This window comes from Phragmites australis, chromosome 23 (genome assembly GCF_958298935.1).
Source record: "Phragmites australis chromosome 23, lpPhrAust1.1, whole genome shotgun sequence".
Classification (NCBI taxonomy): domain Eukaryota; kingdom Viridiplantae; phylum Streptophyta; class Magnoliopsida; order Poales; family Poaceae; genus Phragmites; species Phragmites australis.
Window position 1 is genome coordinate 17,963,384 of NC_084943.1, and position 22,612 is coordinate 17,985,995.

Here is a 22,612-nt window from a genome sequence, read left to right on the forward strand (position 1 = left end):
CACACAAATCTTGGAACTTGAGAAGAATCACCTAAAGACGAAAAGATAAACACCAGGTGAAGATAGTCTCCAAGTTGATAGATAGGAGGCAAGAGAATTCAATACCCAATTATGTACATTTGTACGTAAATTTTATGCCTCTAGCAATGAGAAGAACCACTCCAACAAGGTGAGAAATTTCAACTTAAGCACGAAAATGAAAATTTCAACCGAAGCACAAAAAACTTGCGAACTCGCAAGAGAACCAATAGAGGGAAACTAGAAGAAGGTGAATTCAAGCACAAGAGTAAACATAAATTTCATTGCTTACAGAGGTCAGCTATATTTTAGGCAGATTATAGAGTTTTTGCATACAAAAACTTACATCTCATACATAGGCTAAGCACTCATCTCCCTCTTCTCGAAAACCTTAGCGCAAGGCTCTCAGTTGTGTGGCATAAGTGGCTCAAGTGGTTGGTTTTTTCTCTCCCACATAGCCCTACCATTATATTTATAGCCTAGATTTCTTGATCCCTAAGTTTACTAGCTTGTTTCTAAAATAATCATCTCTTGTAGTACACTCCTACCTACCAACGAGGGTATTTTGGTCTATTGTCTCCTCCATCCATTGAATGACTATGGTGCCTTCATGACTTAGCTTTACCTCAGCGCAAGCTTCGCGATGATGCCGTATGCACTTCCATCTTTCCCATGGTTTTGAAGTCAAATAGTGAAACCCTAGTACATTTTTCAAAGTGTGACTCGCCACTTTCTTACATCTTAATCAAACACTCCAATATCTACATGTGTACTTTGTCTTGCTATCCTGATCACCATCAAGTCTCTCCTACTCCCAATCCCTTGGACCGACTTATCACTTGCACCGGTATCCCTTTCGCTTGACTTTATCAACACGACATCTCCATCCATCTTCCATGATTTTCTTGACCTCCACATGTACAGCTAGGATCATCATTTACTCCACCCAACCTCCTTGACCTCGATCACCCGCCATCAACCGTTAAGTTGCATCCGTCACCTGCACACCATGAGATAAGCAAACACATATCTCCAACTCTAACTCTAGTTAGACCATAATCAAAATGCTCAATTGAAACCTCAAAACAATTCAAAGCATATTCCAAATTAAAACTAAACCCTGAAAATCGTGGAACCCAAAAGTTTCGAATGGACCTCCAGGTGACCCCCCCCCCCCCTCTCTGGTTTTCGTATCAACTTGGAAGTTCCGGATTAAACCTAGAAGTTCTAGATTCTAGTTCACCTGGAAGTTCTAGATTGGGACCGGAAGTTCTGGATTCTTATTAGGCCGGATGTTCCGGATTCTGGATTGAACTTCTGGATTTTGGACAGAACTGAATTTCAAGTGAATCAAGCTCAAGCAATCCGAAACACGACAAACCAAATCGACAATCTTGTCAATCACTCATCACATATAAATCAAGATATATTTCAACTTGATTTCTCAATCTCCCCCTTAATGAGTGCATTGACAACTCTCAAAGTACAAAGATTTTGGATTGAAGAAATAAAAACAAGATAGGCTCATCCTAGAAAATCATATATGACTCCAAAAAATTCTAAAAGTTTTTCTAATCACATATTTTCATCTGTAGATAATTTTTTTTGTAATGTTTTAATCTTTGAGAAGTCGTAACTTGTTAATCGTAGTTCTGATTTGACCTGTTCTTTCACTGAAATATCCAGAAAAGCATGATCTTGTGTGTGATAATGTTTGTTGTGTGATATTTGATTCTTTTTTGATCTCGAAGTTTATGTGTTGCCTTTTTGTTTATGTTTGCAAGTCTATGCCAACATTCCAAATGAGCTAGAAGGACTTTATGATCTAGACTTTAAAGACCCAACTGAGTACAACGAAGACAAGTTGTATGGCACAGGTTGTACAGTTGGGTCATGGTAGTCTTGCTCAGATCTAAGGATCGGTTCATAGAGTGATCTTTTCGAGTAAACAGTACAACCACAAGTCTAGAATGGAACGGACCTAGCTAATTAATTGCATAATCTTAGCATTGTGTAGACCATCCAGTTGTGTGGAACGGAAGGGTATACTTCCAGGGTGTTCCATTGGCGCAAGAGGGGACTTATGTTGATGAAGCGTATTCACGTGGCGTGAAACCTTAGCGGGTATGCACATGCTGAGAGGGCTATTGTAAAGGCTTTGTTGTATTCAACTCATCACACACCTCGGAAGTATGTAACATACTAACGGGTACCAGCAACAGAGTATGATCATGACTTGTGGGTAAAGTGTATGACCCCTTAAGAGTGTAAAACTGGTTAATTAGCCATACTCAAGGTTATGAGTGGCAAGAAAACCTCACATGATTAGAACTTGATGGTTTTAGTTGGTTTGACCAATCATAGTGGTGAGAACTATGATTGAGATGGTGTTTAACCTTGGTGGTGGGAACCTAGGTTGAGGTGTTGGAAGATTGGTTAAGATAAGATGGTTAGAATTTTGAGGTGATTGTTTATTTATAATTGTTCACTTAAATATTACTATTTTTCAAATATTTTACTTAAATGTTGTTTTATGCGAAAAAGTCATATTGTCATATTAATGTCAAGCCTTCATATGTATTTTACTCCTCACAACTTGTTGAGTACAACATATGCTCACTCTTACTATTATTAAACACTCAATTGGAGAAGGAATCGAAGAGTTCACTGAGAATGAATCATTCTAAAATGCTTTCTATCGGTCATTCATGTGGAATTGTCGTGAAGGATTAGAGTCTATATAGCTCTGTTGTAGTTTTATTTGAATTTTAACCCTCATATTTCACTTTTGTAAGACGATTTAATGACGATTGAGTGTGATATTGTAATGATATTCATCTATAAAATCACTATATATTGAGATTAATTTTTAAACTCAGCACATATGTGAGATTAGTCTTTTCCTTGGACCGGTCTACACATGCTGGCGGTTGGCATACCGTGGAGCTTGTAGACGTTATGCAAGAAGGTCTGCGCAACTGATGAGGCCGTGAAGGGATGGCGCAAAGGTAGGAAATGTACATAGTGCGAGAACTTGTCGACGATGACAAAATGCAGTTGTAATCACCAGAGCACGGCACCCCTTCAACGAAATCATAGAGATCACTTATGATGCCGATGAAGGCACGGGTAGCAGTTGCAGAAGTCCTGGATATCGTGCACCATTATGTTTTGCTTGCTGGCTTATGTCGCAGGATTTCACAAATGAGTGAACATCAGTTTTCATTCCAGTCCATGCGAAAAATTGCTTCAAGCGGCGATATGTTACTGGTACACTGTCATGCATCGCTGAGATCACCTTGTCTTGCAGAGGCTTGTTGTTTCCGAGCCAAATGCGGTTCTTATACCTCAAGAGACCATCCTTCAGTGTAAAGGAAGGCACGATTGTAGGAGAAAGAGCCAATTTCTCAATCATGTTAGATGCTTGTGTGTCGTAGCAATAGCCCTGAAGCACGTCATCTAGTCAGAAGATGAACAATGTCGTGATTGCGGCGTGAAAGCGCGTCAGCCACTCGGTTATCTGAGACCTTTCTGTACACGATTCGGTACTGAAGCCCAAGCAGCTTGGAGAAGACCTTCTGCTGCCATGAAGTGTGTAAATGTTGCTCGTTCAAATGAGACAAGTTGCATTGATCTATGGAGATTAAGAATACACCATGATGAAGATAGGATCGCCACTGATCAACTGCAGTCAGAATGGCCATGTATTCTTTCACGTAAGTGGTCAGTCCTCTTGATCGTGGCCCTAACAAGGTTCGCGTTACCGACCGGAGGTCGGTTACCGACCTCTGGCGGTAACCGAAAAACCGCGGTAACCGCGATTACCGGTCAAAAATTCAAAAAAATTCGGAGAAAATTCATTCGGCAAATTTTAAATTTTTGCGAAAAAATCATGTTTTTGCCCTCTCGGTAACCGAGCGGTTTGGGTCGGTTACCGAGAGATTTTCTCGCATTTTTGATTCGGTCGGTTACCGAGCGGTTTGGCTCGGTAACCGCTCGGTTTTCTCGATTTATCGAGCGGTTTTATCGAATTTCAGCGCAGTTCAACAAAAAATCTAAAAAAGGGTTCAATCTTGTAAAATCAATAACTAATTCATCCGAGCTTCAAATCAAGTGAAACAAATTTTGTTGGATTCCTTGTAACATGATCTACATGATAAAAGTATTTATACTCATAAAAAAGTTCAAAATTTTCTGTGAGAAATTTTATTTGTTAAACCAAGGTAAATGCATAGTTTACTCTTTGCTAATCCAAAAATCATGAAACTAATTTTGTTAGTCTTCTTACATGATCCTATATCTTTTAAAAATATATGAACTCATGAATTAGTTATTGTAACATGCATGATTGTGTAAATGTGTTGCGACTAGATTAATTCATAACTGACCCATCACACCTTAAAAATTAGTGAAACCACTTTCATTAGCTTATTTATATTATGATTTACGTAGAAAAAATAATAGTAGACATGAAAAAATTAATTACAGTGATTTTTCTTAACATATTCACTTTATGCTTGTGAACTTTGTAAAAATCATAGAGAATTTAATAAAACTCTAAATAAAGTGAAATCAATTTTAAAGGTTCTCTTAAAATACGTTTTATACAAGAAAAATATGTGTTTGCATGTTACACTTTTCCTTAACGTGAGTTAATAATTGAGCCGCACGCTTCAATTTTTTTCATTTTTTTCAAACTTTCTCCCTATAGAATATGATGCAAACGACATTATTTTTGAAATTTTTTTCACAGAAGTTCTTAGAATTGTGTCTAGTTTTTTTTAAGATTTTTTTGAATTTTTTTTAAATTTGTTTATTTTTTCGAATTTTTTGAATTCAAATTTCGGTTACCGAGCGGTTTTTGAAATCGGACCGGACCGGGAAGGTCGGTAACCGCGATTTTTGAGCGGTTACCGACGGTTTTTTGAACCCTGGGCCCTAATGAATGCCGATGGGTGCCCATTTTGCATAAGCACTGCACCCACACCTTGATCACAAGCATGTTTTCTTTACAAAATGTTTTGTTGAAATCCGGCAATGCCAACACAGGTGCAGCACTCATAGCATCCTTAAGAGCCTGAAGGGGGCAGATGTATGGGCAGAAACCCACCTGAAAACAGCGTGTTTCTTAACCAAATCCATGAGTGACCTCCTTATCACACCAAGATGCCTAACGAATTTCCTATAGAATCTTGCTAGGCCCAAGAAGCTCCTTAACTCTTTCACATTACTAGGTTCTGGCCAAGTCATAATAGCATGAACTTTGGAAGCATCAGTAGAAACTCCTTTTTCACTGATCATATGTTCTATATATGCAATCTCTCTCTAGGCAAACTTACTTGCACTTGGAGAGTTTAATCTTCCATTGGCCCTGGGCTAGTAGCTCAAAAACTGTTCTCAAGTGTACCAGATGCTCTTCAAAGGTTGCACTGTATATAAGATTATCATAAAAAAGACACAAGTGCAAACCTGCGCAGACAAGGTGCCAATGTGGCATTCATGGGTCCCTTGGAAAGTAGCTGGAGCCTCTGTCAGCCTAAAAGTCATGACTCTGAATTCATAATGGCATGCATATGCTTGAAAGGAGTTTTGAATTCTTCTCATGGTCTCAACCTAATCTGATGAAGGCCAGCTCTCAGGTCCAGATTAGTAAACCATCTAGCTCTAGTTAACTACATGAAATTTTCGATCCATCAATTGATCAAAGATAAGTACATGAAATTTTTTCTTGACAGTTAAGGCATTGAGGTGCCTGTAATCAAAATAGAACCTCCAAGATGAATCCTTCTTCTTCACCAAAAGAATCGGAGATGAAAATCCACTTGCAGTGGGTTGGATTATACCATTCCTCAGCATTTGTGTCACCTACTTTTCTATTTCATCCTTTATCGCTGGAGCATACATATAAGGCCTGATGTTGATAGGTCTAGCCCCAGGAAGTAGTGGAATCACATGATCATAGGCTCTTGCCGGAGGCAACTCAGTAGGCTCAGCAAATAAGGAAGCAAACTCATCAATCAGGAATTGAACTTCTGGTGGAAGCTGCACTTGTCACTAAGAACTTCATCCGATTTAGAGATGCTAAACACTTGCACTATGGCACTCTCAGAAACAGACTTAGATTCAGGGAGTATACCCTGCAGAAAGGCAGTCTGACCCTTGTATGGAATGGTCATCCACTTGTGACCCCAATGCACTTTCATAGGGCTGAAAAGCTCTAACCAGTCATAGCCAAAAATGAGGTCATAAACTGTCAAGGGTAACACTCTGAGATTAGACTGGAATAGATAGTCCCCAATTGACCAGGTAGCTTGAGGAACTTCAGCAGTACAGCTTAGAGATTAAAATAGGTTTTAGCTCACAAGTTTTCACTACTCTTCCCTTAATCCCTTGCTGTTCATTAAACACGATTGAATCATTGTGGATATCGAAAATTCCAAACAAAATTTATAAATGGGGCTCTCTATTAAGCATATGAACAACCAAGAACTAACCATTCCAATCAAAATAAAAATTACTCGTCATTAAAATATTCGTGCTAACAATCATACTAGCTCCTCCTCTGTTTGACTTTGACCGGTCTTACTCCCCCTTGCATCTTACGTGCCGTCTTCCCCGCGTCCACACATGCATGTGCCCGTGCACAAGCGTGCTCGACGTCTGGATCACGTCGTTGTCGCCTGTGGCGAGGGCGCGGCGCCGGCGTCGAAGAGCGCCTCCATCTCCTCGAGGCTCCTACCCTTGGTCTCCGGCAGGCAGGCGTAGACGAACACCCACGCTGCCGCCGAGAACGCCGCGAAGATGTAGAAGCTTCCCGCCATGCCCACCGTCTCGTACATCGAGATGAACGTCATCCCCACCGCCGCGCTCATCACCCGGTTAGCCGCCGTCCCGATGCCAGTGCCCTGCGCGCGCAGGCGCAGCGGCAAGATCTCAGAGCCGTACATCCAGATCACCGGCCCGAACCCCAGCGAGAACGTCGCCATGAACGCCGCCGCCGCCGCCACGCACGTCGCCGCGGCCCACCACGAGGTTGCGGCCGTGGTGGGCGCGCTCACCGAGAGGGCGAGGACCAAGAGCGACGCGGCCATGCCCCCCGCGCTGGCGAGCAGCATCGGGCGGCGGCCGAGGCGGTCGGCAAGGAAGAGTGGGATGACGATGGACACCGTCTTGGTGGCGCCGAGGAGGACGGTGGCGCCGAGCACGGCGCGCTCGGAGGTGATGCCGACGTGGCTAAACACCCGTGGCGCGTACAAAACCAGCGCCGCCACGCCGCACGCCTGCTGGAAGAACTGCAGTCCCAGGATGGCGAGCATCACGCGCCGGACGGCCGAAGTCGGCCGGAGCAGGATCCCGCGCCACACGCCCGTCGACGACGACGCACCGCCGGAGCCGGACCCTGCCTGCTTCGCGCCTTCCTGGACGGAGGTCACGATCTCCTGGAGCCGGCGGTCGGCGTCACCGGCGGTGCGCGCGAGCACGCGGCGCGCCTCGTCGGGGTGACCGTGGAGGACGAGCCAGCGCGGTGTCTCCGGCATGACCAGCATGGCGGCGGCCGCGAGGAAGAGCGGCGGGACGGCACCGATGCTGATCATGAGGCGCCAGTTGAGCGTCTTGGGGAGGCCGGCGAGCGCGAAGTCGGCGATGTAACTGAGCAGAATTCCCGAGTTGCCGGCGATCTGACATCGCACACATGTCAAGAATCAAGACACATGTGATGCAGATGTGACACTTGTAATAGTAACAAAATCACAAATTTTATGACGATGAGATGTTGTAAATTAAAATTTGGTTACAAATTACTATATATACTTAAGTGCGCATGTATTGCCACGAAAATATAAATATTTGCATGACAACATTAAGTAAACTCAAGGAGATATACGATATGGTTATGCTATATAAGTACCGCCGAACGAATATGGTAGAAGTGATATCGTAATTTTAAATGAGATTAAAAAGAGATTATTGGTTAATTTTATATCTATTTATTTATTTTTACTAATAAAAACAGTACCGGTAACAAGGTAGGGAGACTTTAAAAATAGATAATAAAGATAAATAAATTATTCAAATATTAAATATTTTTATTAGATAAAAAAATATGGAAAAGATGTGACGCTAGAACCTCTAAAGCAAGCATTTACTATAATGTACTACTACCTTCGTTTTTAAATAACTGTCATCATTGACTTCAAATATCAATGTTTGACCGTCAACTTTTCACAAATACACACGTAAATCATTCTAAGTATACAATATACTTAAACTATATTTTATGACAAATCTAACAATACTATTTTCATTTTACTTGCTTAAATATTTTAAAAATTATTATTAGTCAAAGTTACTCATAGCTACAGTACTAATGTCAATTATTTTAAAACAGAGGTAGTATGTCTCTGTCAGGCCTCAACTAATGTTGTACAACTTGTACTGCAATAATAAATCAACCCACGTGACTAAACATCATACAAGTTCAATTTGATTTCGCTCTTAAATAAACTAGTAGATGCTATATTCCGATGCGATTCAACAAATTTCTTTTTTTTTCTTTAAAAAACACACTCACGCGTACTGATCTAGTCATCTACTTTACCTAGGATTTCAGATCTCCTGCAGCTAACCACGAATTTCAATTAACTTTTTAATCCTCACCCTAAGTAGTAATTAGCGATCATCCCTCCCCTAATTAGCAATTAGCGCGCCGCATTAGCAATCAACGAGCCCTGCGCGGTGGAGCGACGACGTCGTCGTGTCGTACCTCGGGGATGGAGGACAGGAACCCTCGGGAGGACGCCGGCGCGATCTCGGCGATGTAGACGGGCGTGACGACGAGGCCGAACCCGCAGGCGACGCCGGCGACGAGCTGCCCCGCCATGAGCGCGGCGTACCCGTTGGCCGTGGCGGTGAGCGCGGAGCCCGCGAGGAACATGGCCGCGGACAGCGCGAAGGTGCGGCGCCGGCCGGCGCAGTCGCACGCCCAGCCCGCCGCCAGCGAGCCGACGAGGGAGTAAACGCTCGTCGCACCGATGAGGACCTCCAGCTGCCCGTCGCTGACGCCGAGGTCGTCCTGCACGAACTTCTGCGCCCCGCTCATCACCCCACGATCTGCGCATGCACCAAGGACGTGAAGATTACAACGATCCAAGGCCTCGTTTGGAGCACAGTAACTTGCTCGATTCTGACGAGAATCGAACGATCCCCTTGCGAAATTTCTTCTTCCGAACATGCCAACTTGACCAAGATCCAAATAGTCCATGCACATGCATGCCAGCATATCTACGCTAGCTGTTCATCCATGCATGGATTAAGAAGGACACCACGGTGGCCAAAGAGCGCTTACTGTAGCCGTAGATGATGGAGGTGAGGGAGGCGAGGAGGGCGCAGACGAGAGTGTACGTGCTCCCGGCGGTGGCCTGCGGCGCCGCCTTGACGTCGCCGGCCAGCAGCGTCGCCTCCAGGTCATCCTCCTCCTTGTCCATCGCTGCAGGTAGCTGCTTGCTTACGAGCTAGCTATGGAGGTAGCAAAGCTTGCCCTGGAGCTTCACAATAAGAACTAATCTCCTCCTCGCTCTCGAGAGAGCAAGACGATAAAAATATATGAACACGGGGCTTAGCGCAACACACAAGATGGACAGCTATATAAGCACAAGACGACACGACACGCTGGCCGCGCCGTCGCCCAATGAAATCTCGGCATGCACGAGCCGACGCAACGAGAGGCCGGCCGCGGTGCGCCACGGCCGTGCTGGGCTGGGCTGGCTCGCGGGGATAACGTTCGTACGCTTCGACCCAACGTGCGACGGCGACGGCGACGAACGGCGGCGGGACTTAAGAATTCACGACAAGGTACAGATGACGCAATGAGCTTTGCTAACACTACTGTTCATGTCCATGCGCCGATCGAGATTTATTCAATCAGCAACGAGTACGTCGTCAATGAGCTCGAGCTAGCGGCGCCGACTAGCCCCGAGGTTTGCTGCTGTAAGGAAGGTTTTATTTACTAATAGTAGAAATTTATCGGGATCACCGATAAATAGGATTTTCGAATTTATTGAAATTCTATCGGTAATGGACAAAAATTTTGATCAAAATTCCGAGAAAAAAACGACTCAATTTCTCTAGAAAATAACAATGATCATCTCCAAACTATTTAACATAAAAAACTACACAATAATAATATATAAATAAGAGACTATCGCTAATTCAAATATACAACGATGGTAGTGTACTAGTGTGTTGCTAGACCGAAATTAAAAAACAGAAAATTAGATGGTAAAAAAATTTACGGAGTCCAACCAGTAAAACAGAAATATCGGAATCTAATCACCCATAATTTTTTCCCTGGCCGCACAACATGCAAGCGGGGCCCACAAATCATGACCGGGGCCGCTGGCCCGGTCCAGGTTTTGGCGGCGCCGGCGCTGTTCCACGCGCCGGCATGCATGGCCGTTGGACGGCCCTGGGCGCCGCCGGTGTCAGTGGACGGACCTCGTCCTGGTGGCTGCCGGCCATCAATGAGCTCTGGCAGCGACATGTATGTTTGTCCCATTCGCTTGTCTTACGTGTTCATTGATCGGCTAGATCTTTATTGATTTGATTGGGGTAGTAAATCTTCTACTTGCGTCTGGTCTGGTCTAGGTAAGATGCAACTAGACGGTCTACCATGATTAGTGTTTAGGATAATCTTGGGCCACCTTTCTATGTTGCGTCGCCAAAATGATGATGCGTGCTGGCCGGGTTGGTTTTGATGTTCCTACACGGCTAATCTGTCATGATGAGCACCAGAAGGCGCTAGCTTAGCTAGATGGATATGGATATACCTTGGGCGTAATCGGAATTAACCAAGGAATAATTCGTCAGCAGGCAACTTGAGAGCGAACAAATCGACTCTACAAGGGGATTAGTATATAGGTTGCGAGCTCAATATATATAAATATATGCTTGCCTTGTCGTGTTGTGGTTAGATGCGATATTACGAAATTGCTAAACTGCGATCAAGTAGAAAGTTGAGGAAATCGGTCAAAATTCTCACCAATAGGTTTTCTCAACACGATTTATCACGGTGTAAATTGGTGAATCTAAGAGTACCCATCGACTCTTTGTAGTTTAACTAATAACACTACATTTTTAAAATTGAGCAAGATTTTAAAAAATTAGTTAGTGTAATTGATTGAACTCAAAAGTATCCTTAGATTAATTAATTTGCACCCTTACGATTTGTGCTCCACCTTGAAGTTTGGAGCCGGCTTCGACAGGTTAGGGTTTTGGGTTCATTGCGCTGGCTATAGAGGAAGCTGGGGTGCGCGCGGAAGGGGTGGGTATGGTGGCAGGCAGTTACCGGAGGCAAGGAAGAGGAGCGGGGCGTTGCCGCGTTGGAGGCAGAAGCAAAATGCCGACATGTATTATCTATCAGTCATCTAAAATGACCAGTGGAAATCAAGGCATCGATCCATCGATGGACAAATATCCATGGACAAATATCCATCGATCCATCTAAAATGACTGGTAGAGAGAGACTTGAGGCCGGTATATACATCCCTCGAGACCTCTCGCCTTCGGTGTGATCTGGAATCTTGGCGAATATTTGTGTGAAGATACAGATATAGCGCGAGCTGAGACAAACAAGAGTGCATGCATGGCCTCGATCGATGTCTCCTGCACGAACAAGAAGGGAAGAGCCGCCGACGCCAGCACACAAGGAGGAATCTGCTCAATCCAACAACGTTTCTGGTCAGTCCATCTGAAGGGGACTCTTTCTTCTTTTGATGCGTTTGGCATGTGTGCTGACTAGGACCAGCTAGACACATTAACGGATCTAAAGCTAAAGCTATGAAGTAGAAGGGTTCTCCCTCTTTTTACTTCTCTTTTTTTTTCTCTTTTTCTTTCTCCTCATCACCTTATTCTTCCTCTTACATGCCTAAAACGGTGGCTACGGCTGCTGCAACATGCTTACTTTTCCTACCAGGAACAATTAAAGATTGATCTCTTTAAAGGACAGAGGGATAAAGAATTTGTTAAAAGGTAGTATTTTCCAAAGTATCGAACGTGTTTATCAGCAACCTGGCCCCACTTTCCTCAGATCATGATAGGGCCCCACCCGCAGTGTCCATGTGGGCCCAGAAGCTAGCTAGAAGCTAGGTCCATCTCAGCACATGCATGCTTGTCGGTACGTGTCAGGTGTCACACAGATCCGGAGGACGGTGCCGATCGAGCTGGAAGGATCGTACGGCTAACAGGAGCTGCAGCCGGTGGATCTGTACGTGTCCTCTGCCATCTGCTGTAGCTATATATCTTTGCACTAAACCACAGGCTTTTGATGAATGTAACACAGAACCACATGTTTTCCTTGTCACCCTTTTTCTTGAGCTCTATCTTTGGGTTAAGACTCTTTGTTAAAATTTGTGTTGCAACGAAGCAAAGATGTGGTCTTTGAAGCCAATTTGGCTCGTATGCCCTGCAGTTTTGAAACTGGATAAAGCTAGCACTTGTTAACGATGCATCATCCTCCATGCATGTCAATCCATTATACTTTCTTTATCAGCCAGGTAAGCTAGAGCTTCCGTCCAGATGAGGGGATGCAAAGTATATGTGGTTCTGTGTTAAATGGGCCTGGCTTAGTACATGTGGTTTAGTGAAAATAAATTATAAAACCTACTATTTAAACGAAAATGATTCTATTTGATTATAATTATGATTTTAGTGATTTATGATAATATAGTTATTGAGACTAACATATTTGTGAAGAATATATGTTAGTAGATCTCATTAATACAATACATAAAAAAACCATAATAGCCAGTATAAAGTTTGGATTGAATTGGATAAGGCATAGGAAAAATGACTACACCGGATGTTCCGGTGCTCAGAACTTTGTACACACTGGAGTATTCCTATCGGGTATGTTATATTCACCGGATGGTCCCATGCTCAGAAGGCTATACACATCGGAGTGTTTTCACTCAAATGAGGAAATAAATACCTCACCGGATGGTCCGATGATCACAGTAACCAGAGCATTTAATAGAAGCTATGCAAATGAGGAAAGGAAAGATTTCAACTCACCGGATGATCGGGTGATATAGAAGTTAACACACCGAAGTATTTTTCAGCAAGATCATCCGGTGTTCACAGAAAAATTGAGCCATTGGAGCCAAGCTAGTCACGGGGTTGAGGCTATAAATAACCCTATACTCGTTCATTTGAATTTGCTGGAGTCCAAGGAAGCCCATATACACTTGAGAAGACATCTAAGCAATTAGAGTGCTTAAAGTGTTCATCCAAGGTGATTAAGCAGACTATTAAAGGGTGATTAGTACTTATAAGTCTAGAGAGAAGTGTTGTTAGGTGCTGCAACCTAGAGAGTGGATCAATGAGTGATCTAACCGTGTATCGAGAGGTACGCCGAGGCCTTGAAGTCTTTGTGACTCACCGGTAACTTGTCGACCCTTTGACTTGGTGTGGAGAGGCGGCAAGAAGATTGTGCCAGGATGCAAAGGTCCGTGTCTTTGTGACTAAAGCTCTAAAGTGAAGACGGCGTACAAGTGACCAAAAGAGAGCATAGTAGTGAGACCTCGCCTTAGTGGCTTGGTGGCTCATCGTGCTTAAGGTCTTGTCTTTGTGACTTGATAGCTCAAGAGCTGTGACCGGAAGAGACTTGGCGACCGGAAGCATATCCTTTGTGGAGCTACAATGTGGACTAGAGGTGGTTTGTGTGCCACCGATACCACGGGATAAAAATCCCTTATACCGAGTTTGTCTTTCTACCTTATTTACGCTTTTGTATTTACATACTTGCAATTTACCTTGCTAGAGTAGGTTGCAATTCTTTTGAGCAGTAGAGTAGACATACTATATAAATCTAGAGCACATTTAGATAGAAATATAGATAGGTTTATCTCATGAAGTTTTTAGAGCTATTAGTTTCTAAGTGTCCTAATTCACTCGTCTCTTAGGACGTCACCGTTCCTCACAATTGGTATTAGAGCCTCGTGTTCTTGATAGGTTTAACCTCCTAGAGTTGTGACGTCAGGGGTTGGGATGGATACCCATAGCGCTTCACATTTTGACGGCACTAATTTCCCCCGTTGGAAAATTCTAATAACATGTTATTTGCAAGCTAAAGGTCTAGATGTGTAGAGAGTCATCGAGAAGGGGATAAGACATCATCTCACAAACAAGGAGAGGCAATCCGATGCTATGGTGAAGAGTATCCTTTTATCATCTTTTAGTATCGATGCATTCAATAGAGTATATTCTCTCATCAATGCACATGATATTTGGACTAATATTATTGAAATACATGAAGACACAAAGGATATACACAATGAGAAATATCATATGCTTGTTACTAAGCTCAATAGTATCAAACAATTTACCTATGAAAGTGCTAATGACATATATTCACGTTTGACTATTCTTGTCAATGAGATCAATGGGCTAGATTTGATGCAAATTAAAGATGCTCAAGTGGTCAAAAGAATACTTCAAACTCTTCTTTTAAAGTACAAGCTAATCGTCTCCATCATCTACAACAACCACGACATGAGTAAGATGACTCCAAGCTAAGTTCTCGGCAAAATCAACGTCCATGAGATGACCATGAACATGAGGGTTGAAGCTCCTACCTCATCCGACGCCAATGTTCATATATGAAGGCAAAGATGAGGTTACAAGAGAAAGAGTCAAGCTCAAACGAAGATGATAGTGATTAAGATGAAGATAATAATCAAAGCACATCAAGTGATGAATAAATTGATCCCAAGATCACCAAGCTCTTCTCAAAATTAGAGAAGAATATGAAGAGGATCAATACCAAGATTTATCATCCAATCTCAATTAAAGGTTTAGTCAACACAATTGATCATATCAAGAGGGAGAAGAAGACTAAGAACAAGAGGAAGACAAGGGGGAGAGCCAAAGCATTCGCAAGCATAGGAAGATGGGCAAGCGACAATGAAGAGTCAAGCTCAAGTGATGAAAGCCTCATCATCCTCCCTTCCAAGAAAAGCTCTTCCTCAAGGTCATCATCACACAAGTCATCACGCAAGCCATCTCATAAGTGTCTTATGCCCAAAGATATGGAAAGCGATGTATGTGATGATGAACCCGATAATAATTCATCCTCTCAAGAATAATTTCTTGATTTTATTAATGAACAATAAAGGGCCTTAAAAAATAATCTAAAGAACTAAAAAAATTCAATGTCCTTAATGATATTCATGCTACATTTGTATCTAGTTATGAATAATTATTGAGTGAATTCAATTTGCTAAACAAGGAGCATGAAGAGCTTAAAGCAAAATTTAAGGGTATTAAATCTCAACCTAATGTCCCTTTGAAGCAATCTACCTCTATATTTAATTTCAATCCTAAGATAGACGCTTCTACTTCTTGTAATGATTTGATTGATTTATCTACCTCACCCCTTTGCAATGAGACATGCATTAAGAATTTTATTGTAGAACCATTTAATGAACTCAATGCATAAGAAAATGATGAGCTTAAACAAGAAGTGGAGAAGCTCAAGAAAGAATTGGCAATATTAAAGGGTAAGAACCATGTCCAACCTCCTCAAGATAACCATTCTATCATGGTGAAGAAGCTTACATACGGGTCCACCGTGATATGCTTCAAGTGCCATCAAGAAGCCTACAAGTATCTCTAATGCAAGCAAATCAAGAAGAACGATATGATGATGAACATCTCCAAAAAGACCTCCAATATCTACACCAAGCACAACTATAAGAATAAGATCAAGAGCAACTACTACAAGCTCAAGAAGAAAAACAATAGCAAAATAGATGCACACATAGTTGGGAGAAAGGACCGGGGTGGAACCAGTCTATTTAGGTGCCCAAGGAAGTCATCATCAACATGATGAGGCCCCAATCAATTTAGGTTCTAAAGAAGACTTAAAGTTCATAAGTCAGCTCAGGGATTTGGAGACTTAGCTCACAAGATGAAGTAAAGGTTCTAACAAAGAAGCCAAGTGTATAAGATTAGGCACATTAATGAAGATTATAATCACCATATACCTAAATTCCCATCTAAAGGTAAATAAGGTAAAGGTACTAGATGCTAAATCCTCTAAATTGATGAATTCACTTATCTTGTCTAGGATTGAATGCTCTCAATTCAATTTATTGTAATGCCTAGTATAGGCTTTTCATATGGTAGGTTGCTTGTGTTTCTCTCTTTCTTATGAACAACCTACATGGTTTATTAGTTGTAGATTTCTTTCATATCACTACTTCTACAATTGGTATCATTTATGTGTCATGAACTAATCTATAGGGTACCCTCCCTATTGTTATCAATAACAAGTGCATATCTCTCACAAGTATTCAATACTTGCATGTATATATTTAGGGGGAGTATATTTTATGAGTTGTGATTTTGAGATTAATATGTGTTTTACGTAATATCTTTGGTAGTCTCATAGAGTGATCAAAAAGTCTTTAGAGGTATACAATACTTAAATGCTTCAATTGGTATCATTGTCAATTCATTTTTACATTTAAGCTACCACTATGCATGATATGGCTTAAACTTCCTACTTCTACTTATTATCTAGTTGTGCATATATTGCTACATTTCTACAAGTGGTATTTACATATGGGTCTCATTATATGTATGCACATATATAGGGGAAATTTAGATTATATCATATGAGTTTTATGAATTATGATCCTTATTTGTCTTTTTCAATTGATATCAATACTTCTTATCCTTACAATTGGTATATCTTTTCAGTTAGTATCAATTCCTCATAATTCTTCATAAATGGTATCATTCACATAGATCATGTTTTTATAAAACTCTCTCCTAAATTCTCTAATGTTTTCCCTTGAGCTCAACATGTGTTTATAGTCTTTTTGAGATTGTTGACAAGATACAAGAGAAGCAAGCAAGATGCAAGAACTATCTCGGGAAGATTGTTGACAAAGCAGGATACATCTCGGGTTGACAAAGGTGAAGAAACTCTTGCATGGGTAGATCAAGGGAGATAGTGGTAATAGAAAAAAAGGCAAAACTATCTACATAACAGCCACAACTAAAAGAGAGACATAATGTTGAGAAAAATTGTAGCAAAAAAGGAGATATAATGTTGGTAAGAACATAGTTGTCCTTACAATTAGTATTATAATTTGTTCTTACCATGCATCCAAGCAAAGAGGTATGATCTTGTGAACTTTTGAAATTATTTATTTTCTTAATTGGTACCATTTGCCTCTTACTTTGGTTGTGTTGTCATCAATCACTTAAAAGGAGGCGATTGTAGCGAAAATGACCCTATTTGATCATGATTGTGATTTTGGTGATTAATGACAATATAGTTATTGGGACTAATATGTTTGTCAAGAATATATATTAGTAGGTCTGCAATACATGAAGAAGCCACTGCAGTCGGGACAAAGTTTGAACTGAATTGGACAAGTTCCAGGAAAAATGACTACACCGGATGGTCCACTGCGCAGGACTTTGTACACATCGAAGTATTTCTCCAAGGTGTGTGATATTCACCGGATGGTCCGATGCTCAAAAGGCTATACACAGCGGAGTATTTTTACTCAAACAAGGAAAATAAAGACCTCACCGATGGTCCAGTGATCATAGTACTATACACCGGATACCGATACCAGAGCATTTAATAGAAGCTGCGCAAATGAGGGAAGGAAAGATTTTAACTCACCGGACGGTTCGGTGATGAAGAAGTTAACACACCAGAGTGTTTTTCAGCAAGATGTCAAAGCCTTAGTAGAAAATAAAGGTCAAGACATCGGAAGGTCCGGTGATCAGAGGTTTAACACACTGGATTAATTGCACAGAGTAGAAGTGGCTCGGATTGACGCAAGACAACTCACCGGATAGTCCGGTGATGGAAGTGAAGAATACACTAGAACATCCGGTGTTAAGAAAAGTTGCTGAATGGAGTTTCAACGGCTAGTTTGTGATGGTGTACACACCGGATTGTCTGATGCTTATACTATTGTTGTCATCGGATCATCCGATGTTCACAATAAAGTTGAGCCGTTGGAGCAATAGTTAGTCCGCGGGGTTGAGGCTATAAATACCCCTCCACTTGTTCATTTGAACCTGTTGGAGTCCAGAGAAGCCCATATACACTTGAGAAGATATACAAGTCATCAAAGTGCTTAAAGTGTTTATCCAAAGCGATTAAGCACACCATTAGAGAGTAATTGGTGCTTATAAGCCTAGAGAGAAGTGTTGCTAGGTGTTGCAACCTAGAGAGTGGATCAATGAGTATCTAACCGTGTATCGAGAGGTACACCGGTGCCTTAGAGTCTTTATAACTCGCCAGTAACTTGTTTACCCTCTAACTTGGTGTGGAGAGGCAACAAGAAGATTGTGCGGGGACACGAAGACCTTTGTCTTTGTGACTAAAGCTCCGAAGTGAAGACGACGTACAAGTAATCGGAAGAGAGGTTAGTGGTGAGACCTCGCCTTGGTGACTTGGTGGCTCATCGTGTTTGAGACCTTATCTTTGTGAATTGGTAGCTCAAAAGTCGTGACTGAAAGAGACTTGACGACTGTAAGCATATCCTTTGTAGAGTCCAACGTGGACTAAGGAAGACTTATGTGCCACTGATACCACGGGATAGAAACCCCATATGCCGAGTTTATCTTTTTATCTTATTTACGTTTCTGCATTTACATACTTATAATTTACCTTACTAGAGTAGGTTGCAATCCTCTTGAATGGTATAGTAGACACACTAGATAAATCTAAAATATATTTAGATAAAAATTAAGATAAATTTATATTGTGAAGTTTTTAAACCATTAATTTCTAAATATACTAATTCAACCCATCTTCATATCACCGTTCCTCACAACAGTTTTGAGTTAAATTGGAATAAACCTGTGGATTTCATGAAATATGCTCATATAATATACTGTTTGTCTATGGATCAGGCTACCGAAATTTATATGCTCATATAATATACTTTTGTCTATTGATCAGGCCGACTAAGATTTTAAATTCTTACGTAGGTCGACAGCGTATCGCGATTATGAGTTCGGAATGAGGTTTTCGGGTCCGATACATGCTTTCTAGGCTTGGAGGGATGCTCAGTACAGCAGGCCGGCGAGTGGTGGTGACTGCGGGGACTAAAGTCAGAATAAAACAGTCGTCTGTATGAAATCACGCATCCAAAAAATAATAAAGAAAACCTTTGAAACCGTCCCGATAAGTTTCTGTTTGATAAAAAAATCCCTGGTATTCACACACTTTAAGATTCGCATACTTTTTCAAGACGAGTTGTGAAACCAAATTTTCTCGTAGCTAATATGCTACAGGAATGCATGTGATGTATGATTAGATTTACGTGGATAAGTCCTTATTTTGAGTAGTGGTTGTTAGGAAATAACTAATCTGAATTGCACAATCATCACTAATCACATAAACACAATCACTAATTAGTACGAAAATTAGGGTTTAAAATCTGAATTTGATGAAGTCATCCTTTGATTTAATGGAAATCCCCTCGATCAGCACCTCGAATTCCCCTGTAGTTATCCCATAATTTGGTCAGCCTTCATATCAATCAAAAGCACTCTCCGGATGGATTCGGAGAGACAGGGGTTGCTAGGATTTTGGCTTGGCATTTAATGACGTGACAAGCAATTAGAAGGCCAACCCTCTCTTTACATGGCAGCTAACCGTTTTACATTTAACCTCCTATCAAAACCTTAATTACTAATTAGTCCTTAATTACAGATTAATTACATAATTAATTATTGTTGTATCTTAAATCAAGGACTAACTTATTATCATTGATCATCTAACAGTTGTTAGTTGTTTCGAATCTTAGGGCCAAAGTCACTTGAGTTTGCATTATTTTTGTCTCTTACGGTATTTAAGGCCAGGACTCATATCCGATCTCATCTGACACAGCAATGTATCAGCAGCCATTCAAACAACTATTGTTGTTGTTGGCAATGTACTCTTGCTGTTAAAGATACCTTGCACATTCTCCTACCATGCATGCATTATTCAAAGTTTCAAACAACTAATAAAAAAGTAAAATAAACACTCCACATGCTTGCAAGTCCACCCTTATGACCAGAACAATACATGCAAACTCACTTTTTCTTAGTAAACAAAACACGTTAACTAATGATAACGAAATTGGTTATAACTACGGCGGTTGAGTCATACATGAGCGGCAGATCGATCGATCCTAAACTCTACCTCACATGACAATGAACATGATGAGCATTATCGGATAATTACCATATCTGAACACATCAGAGTTTCTAGCAATTCTTAGAACATATCTCTATCTCTAAGAAAGAGATCGCTGAATAAAAGGAAACTATTTGTAGGTACCATGAAAATTTATCTCTAAAAATAGAAAGAAATTTTTTATAGGGCGTACGACGTCCCCTATATATACGGAGTCTAAGGCCCTGCAGAGAATAAATCCTTCTACGAGCCATTACAGGAGCCAAGAAGCCAGAAAACACTATAAGATGAGCAAGAAAGTTACCAACTAAATTTAGATCCATCTATACTAGCCACGCACCCCTTGTAATAACTTGATATCAATATACAGACAAACAAAATATAGGATTATTATCCTAAAGTAGGTCCGAATCTATCTAAAAACCGCTTATTTGTGATTCTTGTGATTTGTCTACTCGTAGCATCCACATCTATTCTACAAGTGTGTAAGATCAGCGGTTTACCAATCGTTGACAGTAAGCGCCGTCCTTGGGGGTCATGACAACTTGCGTTAAAGATCCTACACAGAACATGTCATCAACTTCGCATCGAGGACTGTTTTTTAGATGAGAGGTTCTATGACAACTTCACCCCTCTCACCGACGAATCGGCCATTGATCGGGTGAACTTTGACGAAGATCTTTCCGGTGATGATTCTAGCGATGAGGTAAATCGCTTTATGGATCAATGAGCCAAAGACTACGACATTGAGTTTGAACCACTTGGCTGCCAAGACAATTGTGAATGCTCTATTCACCCTAAGTCGGGATCTTCCCCCGCAATTTCCGACAACATGGATTTTTGAGACACCTATCTGGAGCAATCTGATGAAAGATCCATGATGGATATGAACACCTCCTACAGTGGAGGTTATCCATGAGAAGTCTTCGCCATCGAAGATAGGGGTGATGGTCTAAACAATCATGAAGACGACCCTTCAAATGCGCAGTTCCCTCTCGCTCCGAGTCCGAGTGATGGCCAGCAATAGCTGAGCATGTCGCCCTAAAACCTGAATCTTAATGGAGCACCAGTGTTATCGTCTCTCGACCATCAGCAGGGGGCTCAACACTTTATATTTACGATGTCACAGAGGCTTCTCCTTCTACAAGAGGCCCTCATGCGCCCTCTGATCATAGATCTAACAACCCCGAACGATAAAGGCTGGATGAACTTGGCAATCGACTTGACAAAATAATTTATCATCAAGGCCAAGAATTTCCATCAGGCCCTAGCTGGGAACATCTCTAACCAGGGTAGATCGCGTAATCCCCCATCACAAGAAGTATCAAACTCAGAGAAGCATAATCCTTAGAACAAGACATCTAGGGATGACAATCGGGCAGCTAACTGTCGCAGGGCCTCGCCAGTCAAAGGTCATCCAGTTAACGACTTGCGTGAGGTCATCGACAGCCGGTGGAGACAAGGATCCCCCCAAGGTGGCATCATCTACTCCTTGGCAATCAGATCAAGGGACGTCCTGACACCGTTCAAGTTAGGGTCGATCCTCAACCCTAGTGGGAAAAACACCTAAGGCTTCTGGAACCAAGCATGATGCAATCAACAGGTGTCTGGCCTTCTCTCCGGATCTATGAAACATAAAGTGGCCAACGAGGTTCCTTCCTAGGTCGATCGAGAAGTACAATATAAATGCAAACCCCATTGAGTTCCTCTAGATCTACACCATGGCTATCCAAGTAGCTGGTAGGGACGAGAAGATAATGGCAAACTACCTCCCCATGGCCCATGAAGGGGCAGCCAGAACATGGCTGACTAACTTATCATTGGGAACAATTTACTCGTGGGAGCAGATCTATGATGTCTTCTGAGCTAACTTCCAGGGTACGTATATCCGCCCCGACACAAAAAACGATCTCTACCGTTGTGAGAAGATGGAGAAAGAAACCCTACGTGAGTTCGTGCGCTGCTTCAGTAACAACCGGAACACCATCCCCAAAATTAGTGATCATGACATCATCCAAGCCTTCATCCAGGGGGGTCAAGTGCTAAAGATGTGTTGAGTAAATCACCTGAAAGGAGCTCGAGATGGTCAAGGAACTCATGAAGATCGTCAACATGGCTACCAAGGATGTAGAGGCACTTCTCCTCATTAAGGAGATGGCATAGGGCATCAAGCGCCCCCAACCTAGGTTCGAGGTGACTCGGCAAAGAGCAAGCGCAAGAAGAACACCAAGAGAGGTAAGGGAAAGAAAGATAAATCCGATGAAGTTTTTGCATACATGCTCGACACTATCCTGACAAGGGCTCCGGATCTTCTTGACGTAAGAGCTTTACACCCAGCACTGACGAATGCAACGGTAAGCCTTGTTGCGACCTCCACCA

The 22,612-nt window shown here is 41.9% G+C and overlaps 1 protein-coding gene across 1 annotated transcript; it reads right to left on the reverse strand.

The window, feature by feature from the left end:
* Window positions 1–6,443: 6,443 nt before the first annotated feature.
* Window positions 6,444–9,716, reverse strand: LOC133906779 (putative polyol transporter 1). Its single transcript, XM_062348788.1, has 3 exons — window positions 9,365–9,716; window positions 8,783–9,129; window positions 6,444–7,697 (listed from the first exon to the last, which is right to left on the reverse strand). Exons 1-3 carry the CDS (start codon window positions 9,501–9,503, stop codon window positions 6,684–6,686), a joined length of 1,500 nt encoding a protein of 499 aa, XP_062204772.1. The 5' UTR covers window positions 9,504–9,716; the 3' UTR covers window positions 6,444–6,683.
* Window positions 9,717–22,612: the final 12,896 nt, after the last annotated feature.